The sequence below is a fragment of the Belonocnema kinseyi genome, chromosome 5, assembly GCF_010883055.1.
Source record: "Belonocnema kinseyi isolate 2016_QV_RU_SX_M_011 chromosome 5, B_treatae_v1, whole genome shotgun sequence".
Taxonomy (NCBI): Eukaryota; Metazoa; Arthropoda; class Insecta; order Hymenoptera; family Cynipidae; genus Belonocnema; species Belonocnema kinseyi.
Window position 1 is genome coordinate 116015640 of NC_046661.1, and position 15679 is coordinate 116031318.

At 29.0% G+C, this 15679-nt stretch overlaps 2 protein-coding genes across 4 annotated transcripts in view; one reads left to right on the forward strand and one right to left on the reverse strand.

The window, feature by feature from the left end:
- Positions 1 to 1200: 1200 nt before the first annotated feature.
- The window catches only part of LOC117173120 (MAD2L1-binding protein), a 66417-nt gene continuing 51938 nt past the window's right edge, over positions 1201 to 15679 (forward strand). Inside the window, exon 1 of the mRNA XM_033361513.1 lies at positions 1201 to 1375. The gene's annotated coding sequence lies outside the window, so the exon portion shown is untranslated. The remainder of the gene's footprint in view (positions 1376 to 15679) is intronic.
- Positions 11125 to 15679, reverse strand: part of LOC117173116 (probable myosin light chain kinase DDB_G0271550) — a 25406-nt gene continuing 20851 nt past the window's right edge. For all 3 annotated transcript variants that reach the window (XM_033361508.1, XM_033361509.1, XM_033361510.1), the window contains 2 exons: positions 14539 to 14691; positions 11125 to 12771 (listed from right to left, as the gene is read on the reverse strand). In XM_033361508.1, coding sequence (XP_033217399.1) covers positions 11331 to 12771; positions 14539 to 14691 — 1594 coding nt within the window. In that variant the 3' untranslated portion in view covers positions 11125 to 11330. The remainder of the gene's footprint in view (positions 12772 to 14538; positions 14692 to 15679) is intronic.

The window sequence follows — 15679 nt, forward strand, 5'->3', positions numbered from 1 at the left end:
CGTTTTTCTTTAAAAATACCAATTTCAAACGAAAAGCACTAACATTACCTACAATTTTTCAAAATTCGGAGTCTTCGTGGTGATTTTTGTTTAAAAATACTAATTTCCGATAAAAAGAACTAACATAAACCATTTATATTATATTGAATGATTTATTGGATAATTTCAAAGTTTGTATTTAACCGCAAAAGAGTATTAAAGAACAGAAATGTTTTTGTAGAATAAATGTTTACAATCACAAATTTAAGGGTGATGAAAATATAATCAGATTTTCGACAAAAATGATTGTGGGATTTTGGAGACCTACCGTTACACTATTTTTTTAATTGGGAAATAAATAAAACAGGTATTTTTTATTTAAAGATGTGTGATAAATTGGTAACATGATCTGATTATTTTGTTTACCTTCGAGAGTTATGTTTGAAATAATTTATATAATGTATATGTTACGTAACACTGAGACATTCTTGTTGCATAAAATGTATGCCAATTGTGTAATAACTTTTTCTTATTGTCTACCTTACCTGGAAAACCTCGAAAAACTTAAATTGCCAGGGAATTTTCATGTACCTGGAAACGCTGGAAATGATTCTTCATTTGATAAAGCCGCCTTATTGTTACTGTATTTACATACTTTGTTATAAATTCGTCTGTTTTGTTGGAAATTTATTTTTTTTACTGAAAAGTTAACTTTTCTATTTTCTGGTTAAAAATTGATCGCTTTTAGTTAAAAATTAACGTATGTAAGGTCGGGACCAATAGTGGAGGCCCCTTACTTCTTTTGATTGGAACTCGCTAAAAAACTTCTTAATTGTTTAATAAAAATCATCTAGAAGCTTAAAGTCTGCGGAATTAAACAATATTGACCAATTTCATCATGGAAAAATGTGGTCAATAGTTAGAGGACAACACATTCAAAAACAGGGTTTTCGGCCGCTTTTGTTTCAAGCGTCGAATTTCATCTGTTCCCAAAAAAGGATGAGGTCTCACTTAACCCAAATTTCATTTCTCCCAAAATTTATTTTCCCCAAAAATTCAACATAGAAGTACGAGTCCGTGAGTCGGAAGTGCGCAAGTATAAGGTCAGATAAGTCATTACTATTGAAACTAAGTAAATAAATATTCAAAAGATGTCGCCGCAAATATGTGTCTTGAGTTAAATAAACTCCGATTTTAATGAAAATGTACAGTTTAAAACGTTTCAGTTTCTGTAGTGTTTTCTGTCAAGGGGAATATATTTTGTAAATAGATCTTCTTTAAAGAACAAAAGGTTAAGCAAGTCGAGGGTATGTTAGGGAATCCTTGACAGAATTATATATTTTACATCAGAAGCATTTGGGCCTTACAGAAAACTTCCTGATGCACACAATTTAAGGTAATGTTAGAGAATTCAAGCCAAAATTATCTATATCTCGACAGAAACAGTTCGAAATTTTAGGCAACTCAGAATTTCTTTTAATTTAATGTTATTTTATAAAATTCTCGAAAGAATTTGATATCTTTTATCAGAGACAGTTGTCATTTAGAAAAATTATAGATTAGAACCTACAATTGTTCAAATTGATGAGTTTTTCAAAAGACCTTAATTTTGATGTTTTAAAGCATCCAATTTTGACGAGAATCCGCTAAAAACCTACAATATTTCAAACTGTTATATTTTAGGAAAGAACTAACTTTTTCTGACGAAAAATATCCAATTCCGGCAGGAATTTCATAACATAACCTAAACTTGTTCAAATTTATGAATTTCATAAGGACTTACACTTCTAATATCGTAAAAATGCCCCAATTTTTAAATTCCAACGTTGGAAATTAAAAAATTATCATTCAGAAACGTTCAAAACTCTATACTTACTTTATCTTCGAGGCGATTATAGTTTTAGTAAAAAAAATTTCATCTTTAAACATCAAAAACTTATAAATATATGAGCATTCCAGGTTAAACAGTTTTAAAATAAAATGATGAAACGAACAATATCATTTTATAGGAATAAAAGTGTTTAAAACCCAGTAAATCATACTGGCCACCGATTTACACACTGAAAGAAATTTTATAATAATACTTGATATTTCAATATTCATAATTGATATAGTCGATTACGATTTAGGGAAATCGTGTAAATATAAAAATTATTGTTAGCGTAATTACGAAACTTTACAATTAGAATATGAAAACCTAATATCTTTAGAACAAGAATTGGTATATTCAATAGCAAAGATTGATATTTTATGTATTAAAACGCAGAATAAGAAAAATTGATAATGACATATTCAAATAATATAAAAGCAATTATAGGAATTAATAGATTGACGTACCAAAGTTTATATACATATTCTACAAATTAATATAGTCAAAGAGAAAGTGAAAGGTAATAAGATATATTTTTATTTTCTGTGATAGACGCTAACAGAAATTGTAATCTTCAGTTGAGGAAATTGCAAAACACTATATCAAAAAATCCGAATGTGGTCTCACGATGTGAATCGGAGAACTTCGTGTTCCCCGCTAAACTGGTCAAGATTCATGTATGGACAAGTGTTTTCCAGTGTTTTGTTTTTGAGGCAAGAGTGGTAATAATTGGCTAAAGTATACATTTTTTATGATACTCAACTTACAAAATATAAAAGTTATTAGTTGAAAGTTTCAAGGATTTTACAACTCAGGTTTTGAGCATCAGATTACAAAGCATTGCTAAAGATTCTAGAAGGTTTCAATATATTCTAAAGATTAAAAAATATTTTAAAGGATTTTTGAACGTTTTACGAAAATCATACCTGTTGAAATTTTTTTGGGGATTAGAGGGAATGCCCCCCCCCCCATTTCATGTGGTTTCCGGAAAAATATTCCCTCCAAGTTTTAGCCAAATCGGTTAATATTAAGACGTGATTCAAGTTTCTGTATTTCTTAGCTTGCGGAAAATAGTAAGAATTCGTTAAGGACCCTCTAATTAATTATTTCCATTAAATTACTTTAAATTTTGATGCCCACCCCCCCTTGTGGAGCCCCAAAAATGCCCCAAAAACTAAAATTGACATTTTTGCCAAAAATTTACACATAAATGCTCTGTTTTTCCCTTCTTTGCCATAAATTATTTTTGTTTGTCAAGTGGAATGTTCTTAAGTATTTTTGAACTAATTAACAATGGTTTAAAGAATTTACTTTTGTTTAAATAATTTTTTTTCTATCACTCATTGAAAGGTAGATTTTTTATGTTTGATTGAACAATTGGACATTTTTAGAATTAATGATCTTTGTTTCAAGCATTTAGTATTTGTTTAAACAATTAATTATTATTTAATTGTAAATTTTTCTTAAAAATAGGTATAAATCTCTATTTAAACAAAATTGGTTGGCTTTTCTGCTTATTATTAAATATCCGCGTCATTTAGATACTAGTACCTTATTTTATAATAAATTCTTATTTTTTTAAACAGATTTTGTTCGTTTATACAATATTTGTCGAAAATAAATTTTGGATAATTCTGTTTTTTGCAATTAATCTGGTAATTTTTAATTTTTGAGAGCAAAATGTTGTATTTATTTTCCAGTGACGTTCAAAAAATACAAAGATTTCTAATTCCTTTGAGAATACTAAGAGCTATTCTGCGGTATCAACATAAAAAAACCTACTTTGAGCTTTCAGAGGACAAACGAGTGTGTCTACGGGGATGATTTAAAGGAAAAAATTATAAAAATAATTTCAAAACGACAAAATTAAATGTAATTTTTGTAGAATGAAGTCTTACTAAAGAAACATAAACTTTTCATGACCATTGTAAAAAATTTTATGAACAAAAAATTAGTTATTTAAAGCATTTGCTTAACGTTTAAATATTTAACAATAAGCGATATACTTAATTGAATTGAAAGAAACATCAGATTTTTTAATCACAATTTCCAATAAAATATTACATTAATATTTAGTAAATTTAGGAGACAATACGATAATGGTTTAGACAAAAATGTTGCTCTTTACAATGATAAATTACCACAATAATTGCAGAAAAACATAAATTTAAAACATTACTTTCGAAAAAAATTGTTTAAACAAACTAAATTTATTTAAACAAATAAGAATTTATTACAAAATGAGTTTCTAGTATCTAAATGAAGTCGATATTTAATAATGAGCAGCAAAGCTAACTACTTTTTTTTTAACTAGAGTTTTACACCTCTTTTTAAGAAAAAGTTACAATTAAATAATAATACATTGTTCAAACGAATACTAAATGCTTGAAACAAATATCATTATATATTATAGTATATTTAATTAGTTGAAAAATACTTAAAACCATTGCACTTGACAAACAAAAATAATTTATGGCAAAAAAGAGAAAAACGGAGCATTTATGTGTAAATTTTTGGCAAAAATGTCAATTTCAGTTTTTTGTGCCTTTTGAGGCATTTTTGGGATTTCACAAGGGAGGGGGGGCATCAAAATTTAAAGTAATTTCATGGAAATGATTGATTAGAGACTCCCCAACAAATTCTTAATATCTCCCGCAAGCTAAGTTTAAATTCAGAAACCTGAAACCCATTTCTCCGAAAACCAAAATTTCCCCATGTTAATCTTATGGATTTTTCAGGGTGTTTGTGGCACGTCTTAATATTAACCGATTTGGCTGAATCTTGGAGGGAATTTTTTTTCCGGCAACCTCAGAAAATGGGTGAGGGGTCATGTCCTCTATTCGAAAGTCGGTTGCTTGGACCTTCATAGTGTACATCACTAGTTTAAAAATATTTCACAACAATTTTACAAGGCTTTTAAATATTCCCTAAGATTTAAAGGATTTCAAACAGTTTAAAAACACCAGATTTCAAAAATTGTAAAACATTTAGAAAATTTGAAAATATTTCACTAAGATTTCAAAGAATTCGATGATTTCAACGAATAAAAAAAAGCACAAATATTTCAAAAAATTTCACAAAGATTTGGAACTTTTCGTAAAGATTACAAGTATTTCGAAGATTTGAAAATAGCGTTTACACCAGATTTCAAAATTTTCACAAAGATTTCGAACATTTCCAAAAATTGTAAAGCTTTCAAAAGATTTAAAATATTTCATGAATATTTCAAATACGTTAAACAATCAAATCAGGTTTTAACAAATTTGAGAAGATTTTTCAAGATTTTAATTATTTCAAACTAACACAAAAGGTTTCACAAACAAATTTTAAACTAAGCATTCACAAATACGTCATAAAAATTTTACAAAGATTTCAGGTACTTTAAAGATTGTAGAGACTTCAAACATTTTACAAAAATTGAGAATGACTCCAAAAGAATTCACAGATTTTTCAAGATTTTATTTATAGCTTTTTTTTCTTATAAATGGTTGGCCTTGTGAAAGTATAATAATATACTTGATTTATACAAAATTGGTATTAAGTTCAGGGCACCCACAATTTTTATCCTAGCACTGTTACTTGTATTACCAAGCCGAATGTGAGGCGGAAACGAGGTGATTTAAAAAAAATGAAAAACCAATAGATATTTTTTAATTTAATTCAATCCCAGTTTTGACCTTATTGAAACAGAATATTTTCCTATTTTTACTTTTAATTTGGAATGTTTCAAAGTCGAGTTATTAAGCACCATGCCGTTTCTCACAATTCTAAGAATTCTCACCATTTAGTATATGAGGAATCTTGAAACCCCTTCTCACAGCGTGATTTGCGTGCGATGCGTGTGTATATGTATATGTTTGCGTACTATGTTTACAAGTGTAAAGGTTAAAGTTAGCGAATGTGTATTCTACATTGTTATGTGTACAAATACTAATAATTATAATGATAATGTGCGTATTTATGTGCTATAATTGTGCAGTGTGAGTTGGTTGGTGGAGTTGCCACGACGGGTTTACGAACTTTTCGTTTTCGTATTTTCGACTGTCACATTTTTTTCGAGTGACTCATAATTTGTAGCATAGTCTTTAGCAAATTTCAGAATCCTCTCTTTCAAAATGTGAAAAAATTATTTCAATCTTTCTAATGATTGACATTATAGTCTTGCTTCAATTTAATATAGTGAATTTTAAATATCACATTTTCTTTTACAAATTTTGAAAAACTTATGTTAATTTCCCAAAGTAAATTTTTCATAGATTATTAATAAATTCTATACTACTTTTTAATATAAATACGCGATTTCCCTAAATTGTAAAAGATTATACTAAATTGTAATATCGATTTTAACGTTTTTTGTAACTAAATTTCTATGGGTCTGTTTGGCATGCACCCCGTGAAATTATAGTAATTTAGGAAGATTCCAAAAAGATTTTCTCTAAGATAATCTGAAAATGTTAAAATTTGTAAGTTTTTTTTTAAACAACTGTTTCAGTTTAAAAATGATCAATTCCAGCCTTATTAATCTCCTAGGATAACCTGAATGTTCAAATTTTTAAGTCTTGTATAAGACCTACTTATTTCAAAAAATATCTAATTCCACGGAGATTTTTCAAAATTGACCTAAGTTTTTTCGAATTTGTAAGTTTGATAAAAGGCACAAGTGCTTTTGTTGTAAAACATCCGTTTCTGACGAAAAATCTATTACATAAACCAAAACTCTTAAAAATGTGAAGGTTTTTGAAAGACTTAACTGTTTCAGATAAAAAATATCCAAGTTCAGAAAAAATTCCATAACAAAAACTCAAATTGTTCTAATCTATAAATTTTCTAAACAAAATTAACTGTCTCTATCAAATAATATACAATTCAACTGAGAATTCTCTGACCTAAAATTGTAGGAATTTCTAAATTTTCTTAAATTGTGTGCATTTATAAGATTTTTGTAAGACCCAACTGCTTATGTTGCAAAATATCTAATCTCGGCAAGATTTCGCTAATATAACCTGAACGTCCTTTGTGAATATCCTTTAAATATATATAAACAATACAGAAACTAAAATAATTTGAACTTTACATTTTTATTAAAATCTGAGTTTATTTAATTTAAGTAAAATATTTGCGGCGACATCATTCGGATATTTATTTATTTAGTTTCAACATTATCGTCTTTGCTGACTTTATACCATGCAGACTTTCAACTTATGAATCCGTACGTCTATGTTTGAATTTTTGAGAAAAATAAATTTTGGGTGAAATAAAATTTGGGTTAACTGAGACCTTACTCAAAAAAGCGGTCGACGTTAGGAAAAATCTGAAAAAGTTCACAGATATTTTGTTACGATTCTAGAATTCAATATATTTTCTGAAGCTCTGAAATTGCAATGATTTACATTTCATGGGGATTTATTTATAAATACTTTATCTTAGACACGAAAATTCGCCGTTTTGGGATGCAAGTGCAGTGCAATAATTAAATTTATGATAAAACCATTTTTACTATTGTCCACAAAAGGGTTCTTCTTTTAACTACTTTTTCCGCTTTGCGACCCATGTTCTAACACTGATTAAAGTCAGAAATATTCCAAATTATATTTTTGCGTAAGAATTATTTTATCATACATTTAATTATTGAACTGGATTCGCATCATAAACCTATTTTCTCAAGATAAAGTATTTGCAAATAAATCCCTATGCAGAAAAGTTAATTACTTAATATTTTAGAATTTTCACAAACATATTACATTCAAAAATGTTGAAAGAATATCTGATTTTTTTCGTGTTTTTCCTAACCGCTTTCTGAAAACAGGTCAAAAATGTTTCAGGATAAAAGTAATCATAATATGATTACTTTTTTTTTCTTTTTTATTTTATATTATCGTTGAATTAGGAAGACCTTAAAATTTCAGATGCTTTTCAACAAAAAATTGCGTTTAAGCGAATTTTAATCGAAAAAAGTGAGAGGTCTGGACTTTTGGTCCCGGCTTTAGTTGAAAAATTACGTTTCTGTTTGAAAATTCGTTCATTTTGGTAAAAAACTAATCTTCTAAGTTAAGAATCATTCTTCTTGTTCGAAAATTCAACAGTTTGTTTGCACTTTTTTCTCTCTTTTGACTGAAAATTAAGCTTTCTTGGTAAAAATTTCAAGTCATGTTAAAAAGTTGTATTTTTTAATTCAACTGTTTTTGTTTAAAAATTAAAATGTTTTTTGGTTAAATTTCTACTACTTAATTTTTCGTTTAAAACTCATTTCTTTTGGACTAAACATTTAATTACTTTGTTGAAAGTAATAAATATTGACTTATTATTTATACTTTGATTCTAAAATCAGCTATTTTGTGGGAACTTCGTTTTTTCTTTAGTTGAAAATGAATTTTTTTATTTAAAATAGAACTATTCCAGTTGAACCTTTCACTATTTTGTTGATAATTGATTTTTGTAGTTTTACAAAAATAATTTTTTAACTGAAAATTTAACCGTTGCAGTTGAAATTTCCCATGGTTTTAGTTGAAAATTTATCTGTTCGGTTTAACAAAAATTTTTAAACTAAAAATTCAACTATTCAGTTGTCGGATGGAAATTTATACTTTTTATTTAAACATTCGTCTTTTTTTAGCGAAATTAATGTTTTTGGTCGAAAATGTGTGATTTTGGTGTGAAATTCAACTATATCAGTTCAAGATTTATCATTTTAGTTGAAAATTTTGGTTAAACAGAAAGTTAATTTTTTTTAACCTATCTTCTTGGTTTAAATTCTACTATTCCAGTTGATGATTCATTATTTTATTTAAACCTTCTTCAAGTTCTATGAAAAAGAAACTATTTTCTGAAAATTAGTGTTTTTTTCAAATAATTTACTTTTTAAAGTCAACATTTAACTGTTTCAGTTAAATATTCCATCATTTTAGTTTAAAATTCATCTCTTTGGTTGAACATTAATTTTTCAACTAAAAAATTAATAATTAACTTCTTGGTTGCATTTTTTTATTCTTTACTTGAAAATCCGTCTTTTTGGTAGAATTTAATCTTCTTGTTTGAAAACCTATCTTTTTGGTTTAAATTCAACTATTCCAGTTTAAGATTAATTATTTGAGTTAAAAGTTCCTCACTTTCTCTGAAAATGTAACTATTTTTTGAAAATTACTTTTTTAAAGTAAAAATGTGATCTTATTTCAGTTGAAGATCCATAATTTTATTTGGAAATTCTTCTATTGATTTGGAAATGTAATTATTTCCTAGAGAAATTAGGTTTTTTTATTTGTTTTGAAAATCATTTTTTTAACTGAAAATGTAACAAAAACGTCACTATTCGAATTAAATATTTCATCATTTTAGTTGAAAATTCATCTCTTGGTTGATCTTTTTTTAAATGGAAATTTAAATATTTACTTTTGAGTTGACAATTTTTCTTATTTATTTGGAAAGTTATGTATTTTATTCACAATTCAACTATTCCTGTTAAGAATAATAATTTTGGTTTGAAATCCATCTTTTTGGTTTCAAATTAAGCTAGTCAAGCTTGGGATTAATCATTTTAGTTAGAAATTCAACAGTTTGGTTTAAAATTAATATTTTTAAACTCAAAATTGAACCATTCCAGGTTTGGTTGAAAACAGATCTCTTTTAGTTGCAAATTCAACTTTTTGGTTAAAAATTTTTTTAGTTGATAAATCATATATTTTTTTTAGAAAATCTTTTTTTGTTTGTAAACAATTAATCTTCTTTTTTGAAAATTCAACTATTTTATTCAAAATTTCATTCCGAGTCGATTGTTTAAAAAAATGCAAAATATTTTGATGGGTTCCAGGGTTTAAGTAGACACCCTGTGAAAAATTTCAAAACCATTTTTTTGCTGGGAAAAATAAATAATTTATTAACATTTTTTTGATTCATTCTGGATTAAAAATAATAAATTTTTTAAACAATTAATTAAACCTTTTAAAAAATATGTATCCTGTGGTCATACATTTATTATCAATATATAGCCTCAAATATATATAATATCCTACTTAAAGCAATATCGCAAACGTACAAAATAATAAACATCAACAAAAAAATTTAACATAAATAATACTCATATTGCTTAAAAACAGCAGAGGAATAAAGCAAATAATGTCTGGTCTCATAAACTTAATGAAATTGTTATCCGAATCTTTCATAAATTATTAATAAATAATAATTATAATTATAATAATCAATGATTGTCATAATTTCTGAAACTGGAACATTTCTCTGGAATTTAAAAATATTTTATATAAAAAATAAGATTATCTTCTAACTTTTTATGAAAATTATTGTTCTCCAAATACTGACAAAAGTACAGAAAAATTTATTAAGGAATTAAATTTTTTCAGTCATTTTAAATTTTCCGATCCCTCTTTTCTTTCTTTAGTCATTAATTCAACCAATCGAATTGTTATCGATAGATTAGCTGAATAAATTAATCCTTAGATCAAATCCAGATCGAAGTGGGCCCCCATTCTTTTTAAAGCCAGGATGGTATTGACAGCCTTCACCCATCTTTTTTTTATGACGTAACGCTTAAGTCTTACTTTGGAAATTGGATTTTCCAAGGATGATTCCAGCCATCGATGTTCCAAAAGTTGATCTGCACGTGGCCTGCTACTGATTCAGATTAAATTCAAAATAAATGTTATTATTCATTACCTCTTACTTTAAAAAATAATATTAGTTTTAAATCAGAAATCATCATTATTTCCCATATATTATGTCCTTTATAGTTTTAGACTAAATTTTCGACCGAGAAAAATTCAAGAGTCGTGTGAGATAAAAATAAAACTGAGGAAATAGGACACGCAGTAAATTCTGAAATTAGAATCCGCTCGAAAAATGAAATCCAGAATGAAACCACGAAGCTGAAGAGGTAAGATGATTAAAAAACTTCGTGAAATACGTTCACATTTAAGTGTATTAAACAATAATAAGCAAATTTCATGATACAACAACGACTCTTTTGACACGTTCGATATTTTCAAAAATTTGAAAACCATTCTACATTAAAACTGAGGTGAAGAATAATCTATCTGCCATAATCACTTCTAAGCCACACTAAAACGTAACCTATGATTCTGATGTCATTATGGCTCGAAATTTTACTCGAAAAATTCTTTTATTGCTTCAAGAAGTGGAAGGTGTTTTTTTTTTAAAGAGATGTATACTTTTCGTATTTAATAACAAATCCATTATTAAACGCCTTAATTAAAGCGCGAAACTCAAGCAGCAAAAATTCATTTCCTAGCTTCAAGAAATAGATAACATTTTTGTAGACAAATATATATTAATACTATACTTTTACTTTTCAATATACAATCAGCTTTCAGTCATTCTATTTTACCACCTTCTTTTCATGGAAAAATATTAAAAATTTCAAAAATAATACTCGACAATGTCAGCCACATTCACTACACCAAGAGGTCGCCGAGCCAAAGAAAAGCAACAAGTGCAGATCAAGATCCTAACTCCATCATCGATGTATCGATGGTGTAACCTTAGGAGTTGTTGTTGCACTTTTTTTTTGTTCAGATTGAAAATACTCGGCCAACGAGTTCATGGACATCCTCGCAACAGATTCTTCTCCACACCAGTCGACACTGGACTTCCTTCCAATTGCACTAGGTCTTGTGTCATCCCACTCAGTTAGAAGATGCAACAACAAATCTTTGGTGCTCTTTGGCTCATCAAGATTCAAAGTCTTGTGCATATCTTGAAGATTCGTGATCCTTGGAACATCCCTACAAGATTCGCTAAACCTTCGTTTAGACCTTGACTTTCTCCAGGGTGGACTGAGGTCCATTTCTTTCTCAAGATCATCACAGAGTGAAGAGTTGGCTTCAGACTCGGACCTTCTAGAAGAGTTGACACTAAAATTATCTGTAATCTTGGTGGAGAAACTCTCGTTGAAAACTACCGTGTTGTACTTGCTTGTCTTCTTGAGGGTAAAGACATTACTGGAAGAGGAAGTGTCTGCGTATTTTTCAAAGCGATTACCATTGAAGGTTGTACCATTCAGTTTCCTCTGCCTCGTGATGTTTGAGAGCTTTTCAGATATTTCGTTGCTTTCGGTTTCTTCTGAGGTCGTCTTCACCAGTCTTGGTTTTATGTCTTCTTTGGGCTTTTTCTCTTCTTTGGTTTTGATCATGTCTTCTTTACTTCTTATTGGTTTTTGGGTTTGTGGTTTCTTCCCTTCATTCTTGACAACAGTCTTCTTTTTCTCTTTTGTCTTTGTCAGTGGTAGAGAGGAAGCGTCTGATTTGTTTATTAAAGAAGCTTGGGGTTTTTTGACTGAAGTAGCTTTAGTTTTATCTTCTGAAGATGCTTTAGATTTGTCATCAGAAGAGCTTTCGGATTCACGCTGTCCCATCGCAATGGAACGCAGATGTTCTGACAATTTGATGATCTCTTCAGCGAGGATGATCTGGGCTGCAGCATCTCTGGCTTTTTCGACATTTGCTCCTTCCGAGGCTCGTCTTTCGAAGGCTAATCCTAGATTCGGAACGGAAAGAAGAGATCCTGATCCATTGTCTCGAGTTGAGGCTGTGGAATCAGACATAGAGCTGGAAAGACTTCCGCAGGGTGATGGACTGTGACACCTAAGGGACATAGATTCCATATTGTTGTTGTTGTTTTGCATTAGCGGTAGACCTTCGGTTACTTCTGGTGAACCAACAGGTGTAATGTCAGTTTCAATCGTGTAGGGACTATCTGGATGTTCACGCCACCTTTCGACGAAAAGCCTCAAGTTGTCCTTGGTAACATCCAACTCCTGTTTAGTCGTTTTTGGTACTGGATGTCCATTCGTCTTTATTTCTTCTACCTTTAGACCGTTGATCAGCTCGGATGGAGATTGCATCTTCTTCTGGGCCAGCCATCGATGTTGGCGACACTGGGACGCAGTACTTCTTTTTCTGAAAGATTTGACAGGTCCCAGGTAAAGTTACCCTTCCGGATTAAAGAAAAGAGATAGGGTTTGAGTCCCAGGTGGGATAAGGTCTCTTAAAAATGGAGCCAGACTGGTGACGAGCATGCTTAGAAGTAGAAATTCTTTTTTTTTTTAATATTACTGTTATTTTTATAGTTTTTTTTTATGTTTGATGATCGCTCGTCGATGATTCCAGATTCTGGATTTTCGATTAAGTGGCTTTTCTTTTCCTCGCGACCTTTTTTCGTGTAGGGAAAGAGGCTAACTTTCGTCATCTGTGTCGGATATTTTAATATCGCAAGTTTGAAAAATTATCATTTTTTTCTTAATTTATTATCATTTGTTTTCGTTTAATGAATTGGGGATAAAAAAGCTTTTCTTGAACGAGGTTTTTAGTTAGCAAAGGGGAAACATAGACGAACGAGCAGCAAAACAGCAAATACAGAATTTATGATTGCTCAAAAGTAACGCGTTACTTGTCATTATGTTACTTCAAACTTTAGTCATGATCTTTTTTAAACTAAAATTTTGTAAAATAAGAAATTATATAAAGTCCAATGGTTATCTTTTGTTACAAAATCAATCAAAGATCAATTTAAACGAATATTCTTGAATATTCTGCATGATACTAATATGATATAATACTAATTTTGCTCTTTTGATCATTTCAGTTATGATGAATTGAATGAAATGTTATTTTTCACCAATTTAATTAAATTCTCTTGTATTTAGATTAATTTTTTCATTCAATTTAATTCTAGTCCATTATGTTGGATTTATGGTTCCCTTTAATTTAGCAAAATTCCCAACTGTATTCAAATCAAAATTCAAAATAGAATTCTATTCAAACTTGATTAAATTCTCCTAAATTTAGTTTAATATTTTTTTCAATTTATCTAAAGTCGTTATGATTCCGTTGAATTATCCTGGTTCAATTCAATTTTATTCAATTCAACAATCAATGCAGTCTTCAATAGAGTTAAATTGTTTCAAATTCAATTAAGTTTACTAAAATTTACTTGAATTATTGTCAATGCAGTTCAATTTGAACATTAAATTTAATACGATTCTTTCACATTTGATTAAAGTAAATTCAATATTTTTTTATTTTATAAAACTAAGTAAAGTTAATTTTTGAAATTGGTTCAGTTCTTTTAATTGAACCGAATTCGTTTCAATTCTTCTAAAATCATTTCATCTGACATATCTTACTTCTTTTGAATTACGTCCAATTCTCTTCAATTCTGCTGCATTCCCATGGAATTAATTTTAATTCTATTTAACTTTCTACATGCAATTCAATTTTACATAAATCTTTTGAATCTTTCCCAATTTAATTCCATTATTTTAAGTTAAGATCAATTTCTTTTCATTAAATCCAATCATTTTAAATTAATATACGTGCAATTGTGAATAATTCAATTCTCTTGAATACAATTTAGATCTATTGATTAAGTTGAATCTCTTGAATTTATCCGAATTCGAGAAAAAATGAAGAAATTTAAATTTTTCCTGATGTTCTTTGGAAAGTCTGAGTTATTGTAAACGACTTTTTTTTTAACAAGTACTTTAAGGTAACACGTTCCTTTTGATTATTAACCTGCCAAATACTAAATTTGAGATTATAATAAAAAAAACGTTATTTTTTCTTAATTTAAATCAAGTTAAAAATTCTTAAACGATTTTTTAAACCGTATTTTGAACCCTTTCCACCGTCTTTGCTGTAGTGAGAAAATATTTAAAACATACTTACGATAAATCTTTGATTAGAAGAGATTTGATAAAATCTTTGGCGTCTTCTGATATTCCGGAGAAAGCTTCATCGTCAAAATCGTACTTAGCGATCGTTACATTCGCCATTGTTTCTATATCAGTGTCACCCATGAATGGGGATAATCCAGACAATCTAAACAAAAAAACAATATTTTATAAATACTAAATCAATTTCAAGTTTTTATTATTTTTCAATTAAAAACCGAATTCTAAATTGTCTTATATCTTAAATGGATCACAAGTTTTTTATATTAGAATGAATTAAAAAATTTAGTAACAAAACCCTGCATTATTAGAAGTAGAGGAAGGTGATTATTATTATTATTATTATTATTATTATTATTATTATTATTATTATTATTATTATTATTACACCATTAAGCCATTTCCCTTTCGGGATAGGCGTGACTCACTCGGCAGGGGAAAGGAGTAGTGTGTGGAAGGGATAGAGATTTTTCAGATTGATTCAGAATTCTCGTGCTATTTAAGTAAATAACACGTTCGTTCCGCAACACTGCTCCGACCCAGGTTGCTGATCAATCTCTCTAGCAATCACCCCAAGCGAAGTACCTCACGAAGTCGTTATGTAAGGTTCCCCACTTGAGTCCATTAATAGCCAAGGTCTTTGTTTCAGGCGTTATGCACTCTACTGACACTCTTTTTATTAACTATTTGCCGTCATAATTTCCTATCCTGGCATACTTCTCTAGCTTCTTTTATGTCCATGCATTTTTTCATGCAGGCTCTCGTGTTTCTGTGACTTCTTATGTCTCTTCTAAGTAGGGTCTCATTCACACATTCTAACCATTCTTTCCGCGGTCTACCTCTGGGCACGTTGCCATTTACTTTACCTTGATACACTTGTTTCGTTAGTCGTTCATTTGGCATTCTCTCAACATGTCCGAACCATCTTAACCGATTTCTTTCCCATGTGTCTACTAGCGTCTCTTCTGCACCACATTCCTTTAGAATTATCTCGTTACTTACTTTGTCCATTAGGGATTGCCCGCTTATTATGGGCATTAATCTCATGTCAATTGCGTTAATTTTACTCTTATCTTTTTCTTGATAAGTCCATGTCTCGCTACCGTATAGTACAGTCGGTACAAATATAGAATTAT